We start from the raw sequence: 9,607 nt of genomic DNA on the forward strand, positions 1-9,607 counted from the left end.
AGCGAGTGTGCTACAGCTGGTGGCCGTGCGGCGCGGGGGTGTCCTGAGGTCAGGTCATTATCTACCCAGAGTCAGCCAAGTTGCTTATACCGGCCGCCCAGGAGTTGAAAGGGATGCTGGAGTACTCCAAACGTGAGTTCTCGCCTTCACCTAGCTTATTAGCTTTCTGATGGTATAAACAAACAGAGATTCCAATGTCAAAAAATTCAAAGCCTATCTCGTTGTTAGGAGAATGAGAGAATGCACTATTTCACGCCCTCACAGCGGAAACATCCAAACATAGTATCTTTCTTTATTGAGAAATTGCGCCGCTGAGAATTACAGCTGTCAAGTAGTAGCACACTACCTGCAGAGCGTTTGTCACACACTGATGCTATTTCTAGTATCTCCTAGAACTTGCGCCGCTATGAATTCCAGCTGTCAAGCAATAGCGCACTGCATACAGAGTGATTAACACACACTGATGCTGTTTCTAATATATCCTCGGTGGGGATCCAGTACTAGCCTCTAGCCGTCGCGTATATCTGCTCAAATGCAGGATGTAAATATCACACTTCCAAACATCCTTGCTCTTTAGGGCAAAAACGCCCTCACATATCGTAATGCACAGCCACACGCTTTATGGACAAACAGACCCTCTCCAAGCCCAGTTTGCAACTGCGGGCTCGGAACAAGGATCACACACCACAATCATAATCAGTCAATCAATCGATAGAGTTTTTTGTTGTAGGTCCCTCCTCTTGGGTCCCAGGAATGGGGCCCTAGGACCCTTCTTGTGCCTTGGGGGACTTGGGATGGGTTCCTTGGCTCCTTTTTTCATGTGCTGGCCCAGGGGATGTGGCCCCTGAACCTTGCCGAACTCTGTGAATGTGGCCCACACACACACTCCCTCCCTGCATCATAAATTATTAATGAGGTTTGTGACAACCACTGGGCACTACCCCACCCCAGGTGTTCCTTCTGGACTTGCAGCGGAGCCCCACACTCTCTGTTCCTCGTGCTTTGGTCAAAGGTCACATCTTTCCCCTTGGATATGTTGTGCCCAGTTGAACCGATTTACTTGATCATTGTTTTTTTTTTTCTCCTGGTGGCAGCACCTTGCCAGTTGGAGCCTTTTCAAAAGGCCTCTAAGGTGGCATAATTGGTGGGAACTGGTCCCACTGGTCCCTGTGCCAGCTATTTCTCATTTGCTTCATCTCAGGTGCGCCTCTCCTCTAGGCGAGACACAGATGTCCAGGACCTAGAGCAGTGCATCTCTGGTGAAGGCGGTAAGATATCACAAGGTCCTTTGGCAAAGGCAATAAAATAATGTAATCCTATATTTGGGCAAGGCATGCAGTAGAAGAATACCTCTCCGACTGCTTGTTTAGGCACAAATGTTTTGAAACCCTAAACTTGTTGTATGAAGAGAATTGTATTACTTTGTTGTCTGTTACCATCCTGATTTACAGGCTATAGAGAAATATGGAGGATAAGGAAGGTCTAGAGAGCATCCAATTGTTTGCCATGCAGTCTTGTATTTCTCACTGCTCTGCTTTTTCCCATTTTCATCCCAAAGTTTAGGAACAGTGAGGGATATTTAATATCTAATATGTCTCTAAATGGCTTCTGTTTTATATTATGAATTATCAGGTTCTTTCGCTTATATTATTTTCATACAACAAAATTTGGCAAAAAACAGCCCGACTAGTCCTGAGAGACACACTGGTCCTGGGGTCAGCTGGAGAAAGAGTCCTTAATCCATTATGACATCTGAGGGCTTGTCCTTCCAGATGTACATGGTGTTGCTGCCATCTAATTCCAGTGTTCAACTCTCTGTCTCTCCCATGTGCAAATGTTTTTAAGAGGGGGTAGGGAGCGTTTTAAATTCCAGGGACCCATGGCCAATCCTTTGGTACCACATCACCCCTCCATCCATATAAAAACCCTAGTGCTCACCATTCCTCGACAATTAAATATGGCGCTGTCAAGTGGACTCTGTGCCACATCTCTTGGGTCCTCACCTTAACCACTCGCTGACAATACTGCCAGGGACTCACCTACCAAAATATCAAAGTAGAGCCTCCACTTTTGTTAGCTACAAATGTCTGGGCTCATTCCTTTGGTGAGTGGGCCTGGTTTGGCCAAACCCTGGTAAAGTGTGCCAGCTAATTACCAGATGCAGATTTTCTTCCCCACCCATTCCTCCTCAGGTGCTGGGTGAAGCACTGTTGATTGCTGCTTTTGTGTGAGCAGGCCTTTGATCTCTCTGCTGTGGAAGACAGTTATTAACTTGGCCCAGCACGGTTACATAAGGCCTAGAATCTGATCCTGAGCTAAGCAAGCAATTCATGGCAATTCTGGACTATCCATAAGGTGTACATGTAGGTTCTTGGGACTTGCCTCTTCTGAGCCTACATATGTCACCCCAGTTTGATAGTTCACTGGCCTTTGTAGGCTTAAGAGAAGTAAATCCAAAGGGGATGATGGATGGAGTGTTGAACAATGCAAGCACTCACCCCCAGTCAAATGATCTGGGTTTAATCCATCATCATTCTTTAGCTCACTCCGCCACCCCAGTTCAGACATGGTCATATGCAAATCGGTCTGACCCTGTGCCTCATGGGAACAGTCCAGCCCTAACTGCCAAGCCATCCAGCAGTAAAACAGCAATCTAATGCAGTTGTCCCCCTATGTATATAATTAGGGCTCCTAGTTTTATGGTATTTTCTTTTTTAACTTTTCCGCCGGTATTTACCCATATTTAATTTTTGGTCCAACTTATTGGTATTTATCCATATTTATTATTTTTGTGTTTGAGTCTAAATGGGATCGCACAATGGTATATTTTCCCATTTATTTAACATTTTGGATGTGCACTCATTTGTCTGTCTCGTTTTAGCAAATCAAGCAGCCACATATAACAAAATGCTACACTAACAGGTACATATTAGCATTATATTTAATTGTATGTATTAAGCAAATCCCAACAGACAGCATGGAGAATCTCTCACAAAAGCGTGTTTAACTTTTAAAAATATATATAGACATAAACAGATTGTTTTCTCTCTGTATTTATCTGTAACAATCAGTAAAAACAGAAAACTGTCAGCTTTATATACAATACAGTGACAGTGCAGATAAACTAATAAATTATCCAGACCCTACCTAGGTGTTCCCACTATTATTATACGGCCTTCCCCTGGTAAACATTTCACCTTTAAGAGTCCTCTCTTGAATCAGGCTACCTATGGAAATTTACCGGGCTGAGCATGACTGTAGCCTATCATCGGCGCGGATTCACCAAAATGCCTGGGGTAGCAGTAGGGACATCACATACTCTTTGACCTCAATGACATTATTGGAAGTGACATCATATACCTAACATCATAACAATTGAGGATTTGAATTGGATAGTATCAAAGGGTAACACAAAGTTGTGCTATGATGCTGCTTTGTATCAAGTGGGGATTCCATGGATTGATGCAAGGGGGTTCGAAAGCAACCACCCATAGGTTTAATGCAAATCCCTATCTACAAACATTGTAAGACAGGAATTTGCACCAAACTCTTATGCCTCATCGAGCCAGGCATACCAACCAGATTATTTTTCACTTCGTCTTGTTTTTCCAATTTTGCATGTATGCTTTGTTGTACAGCACACATACAGAGCAGGAAATACCTTCAAATTTAGTTTTTGGACTGGAAGGGATCCTTTCCTGTACAAAACCTATGCTTCAGAGAGTGCCCACACCTTGCACTCTGGCACAAGGGTAGGTGCATTTTTGCATGGCTGCTAATAGTGCAAATGTTTGCCTCAAAAACAGCAAATCTGGGCCTCAATTTCACACAATCGTATTCACTGACCGTCATTTGACTCTCCTTCACTTTCACTCACAAGTGAACCACACATGCTAAGACATACAGAAATAATGGCTGGTTGTGTTAGAGGACTTTGGATAATTGCAGCTGATAGAGGCCCGGGAGTTCTTTGTTTGTGTTATCCTCTCCTCGGCCTTGGCCACTGTGGATGGGGAACGGAGTCTATCAGCTCTGCACCATCCTCGTGCACGGCTAGTGGCTGTTTGTGCAGTTCACTCACGTGTGGTTAATGCTGAGATAATCAAATACCCCCACACACTTCGACAACGCACGCAGGGTAAAGGGCATACTAATCCAGTGCACCCTCAGCAATGCAGCTCTGGTGGGGGCAATGGGATACCACAAGAGCCTTTGGCAAGGCAAGGACAAGAACATCCTTTCACCCTATATTTGGGCAAGGCATGAAGTGCAAGGATCACTCTAACCGGCTGCTCGTTTAGGACAAGAAGTGTTTGCAAATGTAAGCAGTGCGTTTGTAACACCTTGTCCTGTGAAGTGAATGTTGTCATGTTGTTGCGTGTTATCAGCCTGATTGACAGACTGTGTAGAGATATGGTGAAGAGGGGCTGTCCAGGGACATCAAGTTATGCGCCATGAAGCCTTACCTCTCTGTGGGCCGCTTCATTTTGTTTTCGTTTTCTTCCGAAGTTGAAGAACGGTGAGGGGTGATTAACGTCTACTATGGCCCTCAAGGACACATGGCCCTTTTTTTCATTTTCTGTTATTCATGATGAATTATCCGTTTTTACTATATGTTATTTTCATTGCAGAAAATAAAGCAAACAACAGCAATAGCACATTATTCGAAACCTCTGTCACAGCCTTGGGGAACTGCTACTAAACGAAGAACTTAATGCAAGCAGCACACTGGGCTCTGAAGGTTTGGGAAAGAAGGGAAACGGCCAAGCAAATAATTATTTTTTCAGCGATCAGAACTGATTTTGCACAAGTACAGAAGTACAGCCCCGACAGTGACATGCTGCTTTTATCACCAGGGCGACTGCCAACAATTCTCCAAAGCACGAAAAGTCACCGAATGAGGGCAAGGCTGTGCCTTCAGTTTGCGGTGCCTTCGTTCAAGATTATTTAGAGAGACCATTGCTGATGGAAAATCCACAGTTATTTTAGAAAAATGACAGCACCGACAGACAGACAGACAGATAGATATTATTGACAGTGAATTCTAAAGATATATTAATTATTTATCTAAAACCATGGTTAACAAACACAAGATGATCCCCGTAGATGTGTTGAGGCTAAGGCACGTCTTACCAGAGGAGATCCACAGACCGACAGACCACGTGCAGGAATGAGAAAAGCCCACGTGCAGGAATGAGAAAAGCCCGCGATAAACAGAGGCGCATGGGATACCTCGGCCGGCCCAGCCTCCAACGGTGTCTCAAGTAAGATGCAAGAGTGATGAGGGAATGCACGAAATATATTTACAGCAACCGCCTGTTCCTGAAACGGCGGCTTTTAGAGAAGTGCTGAAGCAGAGTGACATATTTGGAGGAAGTCTGAAGGTCAAGAGAGTGTGCGTGAGACAGTCCGTAAAGAGGGGAGGCCACATCCTGCTGCATGTGACGCGGCGGCTAGGAGCTGAGATCTCGGTAGTATTATAAGGTTTGATACAAATACACAAGTGATGTTCACATGTTTCATTTCTATAGATCTGGGTTGGTGGAAAGATATGTTAGTGCGTACAAAATACTCCTGCTGTGACGGATGCACGAGGAAACGGGGAAGCACTATCATAATGGACCGGGATAGATGTAGTCCCTATGTGGACGTTGGTGCTCCCATGGTGGACCCATCTCTCTATTTTGATAAATGCTGTACATTGGAATGAAGCCATAACATTCTCAGTAAGAATGACAGACAAGGGCTAAAGATTAAAAGTTTTAGTTAAAGAATATAAGAGCAGAAATATATCAATCAGGTTAGTATATAGTCATATCATTATAGGTACAAAGAAATCAGTAAAGTTCTGAAGTGAGTTACCTACTAAACGTGGTAAAAAGGTAAGAACCCTCAACTGATAAAACAGGTCCTTTTATAGGCCTTTAGAAAAAGGATTTCATAGATTCTCTACAAAGTACATGGTTCCCAGGATATGCACCAACGGGGAACAAGTAAGAAGAAACATTGTACTACAGATATATAATTCGAAGATTCTCTCATATTACTATTGTATCAGATTCGGAATCTATTCAGGTGGCACAACCTGATACATAGTATGTAATTCCGAATGGGACATCCTGGTTACTCTTGAATAGGTACATTGAGTGCAGTGTGACTTGGAAAGACTCTGGGGCATATGTACAAGCCCCTATCGCCACCACAACGCCACATTTTCAGACGTTGTGGTGGTGAAAGGGGCTTAGCCTTATTTACAAGGCAGCATTAAGCCACTTAATGTGGCTTAACGCTGCCTGTAAATAAGCCCTTCTTTCTCTTTCATGCAATGCTTAGCGTGAAAGGGGTGGGCAGTGGGTGTTGGGAAGGGCATTCTACTGCAATACCCATTGATTTTGTCGATGCCCCCTATGTACAAGGGAGCGTAAATAGGATGCAGCGTCAAAATTAAGACCAGGGAAAACTTGGTCTTAACTTGGTGAAATGATGAGGCATGCATTATTTCTCCTCGTTTTTACTTTTTTCAAGTGTGTTGCCTTGTGCAGCACACATGGAAAAAGCAAACCTCCATGGTATGTTTATGTACAGGAAGGTCCTCCTTCCTGTGCATAAACAATCTATAAATAAAATGCCATTTTGTGACTTTCATGTGTGCTGCTTCATGCAAAGTGACAAAATGGTATTTTAGGATTGATAATCTGAAGGAAGGAACACCTTCCTACACATAAACAATTCTCCCCAGCACACAGACACCCTTCCACTATGGTGCAAGGGTGCCTGATAGGGGCTACACAGCTACGTGTAGTGCCAGTCGAGGGGGAAACACAAGTCTGCACTTAATCCTTGTAAATATAGGGCAGTCTTGCAGTTTCGGAAGTGGTGGAGTGAGGCGTTAAGCCATGACGGCTAATGCCACACTCCGCCACTTTCTCGTAAATATGCCCCTCTGTCTTCTCAGTGTAAAGCTCACAATTCTTTGTTGCAGCGAGGAGACAACATTGGCGATGATCATGCTAATATGGCCAGGGACTGCCGGAATACCCCCCTCCCTTCCTCCAACAAACATTATTAAAATGACACAAGAGGGATTTCTTTGGAGGCGGGGGTCGTACAACCCCCGTCCGTATTTATTAAACATAAAAAAATCAAAATTAAATTAAATCATTATTTACACAATTACGCTGAAAACGTTCCATGACATTTCATTACAATTGATATATACAGATATCAGGTGGCTAACCTTAACATAATTATAGTACAAGGTATTTCCTAAACCTGAATCTATAAATGAACCATAATCATACAGTAATTACTTTTCTGCGTATCCTATTTGGGCCTACGGCCAGGTCACTAACTGGTGTCAGATCCTTATCAATTAACCATGTCCTCCAGTTGGAGTGTGCATGCGTAGAGGGCCCGTTTACCGTGAGGGTACTTTCCCCCCCCCCCCGGTTCCCCCGTATGCTCTATTAACCATGCCCTCCTGTCGGCGTGCACATGCGAGGAGGGCCCATTTACAGTGAGGGTACTTTCCCCCGTTTACCCCCGTATGCTCTATTAAATCCATTAAAAGGGGTCTGTTGCATCTCTGCGCCGTTTACTGGCATCATTGTGCACATGCGGGGTGGCCAACCAGCCTAGAGAAAGCGTAACTCTCCCTCCCCCGCACCCATCCAGCCAACTGGCTGTACTGCCCCAGGAGTTCTAGGAGAGACTATTTATCCCTCTCCTTGGGCGACCCCATTCAAGAATGTTGCTGCCCTCTAAGGACCTTAAATTTACTGCTCACCAATCATGACCTTACCGCCCGACCAAGGAATAGCAATAAATACGACGATTGATGAACTGTAAACGGGATAAAGTTCTAAGGAACAAAACACGTTAGTACGACACACCTGTCATCTATTTACATTTAGAACAAACCTGTGAAACAACCTTCATAAAACACAATACTAATCATCAGCTTTAGGGGCTAGTGGGTGGGAAAAAAGAATTGCAGCCTCCTAGAGGCTGGAGGGGCAGGCGGTGGAGCGTGGAGTCAAAGAGGCAGATTCCCGCGCTCCCTGTCCTTTTAAACCCTCACTTGCCAGGCCGGTTCTAACCCACCTGTCCTTTGCTCGCCATTGACCCGGAATTGATTCAATCACTTCCGGATCAATAGGAGACCTGGGGTCCAACAGGGTTATGGCACGCCTGCCGCGTCATTGTGACGTGACGGGGGCTGCCCCACCACCGAGAGAGAGCGTACTGCCTGCCATACTTGCGGAGGGGCCGATACCGGCCCCGCTTTTTCAACGTTACATTCAAGATGGAAGAAAACATGAAATTGGCTTATGTTAGCATAAGCTTGGTTTCTCACACATTAAACACCAAGATTCAGAAAGCAGGTCTCACAATCCCCCTCTGAAGAGTTCTGAATCAAGAATCAAAAATGAGAGCACGCACATGAAAGCTGAAGAAGTCAAAAACAATTCAACTTATAGGGCACCTCTCATCCCTGCAATTCAGACCGACGTGTTTCGCCTGTTCAACATGCCCGTAAATATGAATATGAGAAGTGAAAAATATATATATATATATAATATCAAGGGAGTGATCTCACAAAACGCGTAATGGCGGCATTGGTGAAATAAAATAATGCACTGAAAGACCGGGTCCACGATTGTCTGTTTGAGCACAGAAAGAAGTAAAGGCGGGTTGGAGGACCTATTTTCCATAGGAAATCCGCAACATTTTATTTGGAAGAACTTTGGCGCCGGTTGACGCATCTTCGCAAAATTTTCAAAACTAGTGGGGCGCTCCGGTCCACTCCTATCCTGAAAGTCTCGGGGTGATTCATGAAGAGGGGGCCGAAAAAAAGGGGGTCCTAAAACGTGTCTTCCCCATGCAATTTTCCATAGGAACCGTTCATCGCGGCTACAGCCCGAACTGCTGAATGGAATTACACCAAATGTGGCAAAGAGGTAGTCCTTGGTTCAGACTCGTGCCTTTTGTTTAAATGGTGTAAATCTGTTCTGTAATTCCTGAGAAAATCACTGTTAAAAGTACATATCTATCTATGGCCGCGGTGGATCCGTGCATCCTGAGTGCACCCTAAGCACACCGTGCCGATTGCGTGCTGAATGCTACTTGGCTGTCAGGTGGTTGTCAACATTCGAAACCAGGAAGTGTTGGCAGCCATTTTGTGCCTTGATAGAAGTGAGGATCTAAAAGTTAGTGGAACAAGTGTTTAAAACGTATAAAGGGGGCAGCTTTGAAATATTTTGACCCTCTAGACCTGCTTAGGGTTCCCACAAGGACCCCTAGGGCCCCCCCATTTTTTTTTTTTAAACTAAGAAAGGTTCGCTGGGTGCATGGATCCACTGAAAAAAAATAAAATCGAAGCGCGGGCTCCTGTTTTTGTTAAAAAATTACCCATCTGGGAGGGCCAAATCCCGGGGTCTAAAATATTACATTTGATGGTGGTTCAGAGTGGCCCAGTAGCCCAGGGACCGCCATTCCTTGGTGCTACAAAATAAATGGGTGAGGGAGCTCAAAGGTCCACATAAGCCCCGTGGATTACCACCCTCCGGGTCTTTTTATATTTTCGGAGGAGGCCGCGTGGTCACCA

General features: G+C 44.7%; 1 protein-coding gene across 1 annotated transcript in view; it reads right to left on the reverse strand.

Annotated features, from left to right (window-relative positions):
• The window catches only part of LOC147701364 (B-cell receptor CD22-like), a 351,247-nt gene extending 345,937 nt beyond the window's left edge, over nucleotides 1–5,310 (reverse strand). The window contains exon 1 of the mRNA XM_086930064.1: nucleotides 5,134–5,310. Coding sequence (XP_086786190.1) covers nucleotides 5,134–5,225 — 92 coding nt within the window. The 5' untranslated portion in view covers nucleotides 5,226–5,310. The remainder of the gene's footprint in view (nucleotides 1–5,133) is intronic.
• Nucleotides 5,311–9,607: the final 4,297 nt, after the last annotated feature.

The sequence above is a fragment of the Lissotriton vulgaris genome, chromosome 7, assembly GCF_964263255.1.
Source record: "Lissotriton vulgaris chromosome 7, aLisVul1.2, whole genome shotgun sequence".
Classification (NCBI taxonomy): domain Eukaryota; kingdom Metazoa; phylum Chordata; class Amphibia; order Caudata; family Salamandridae; genus Lissotriton; species Lissotriton vulgaris.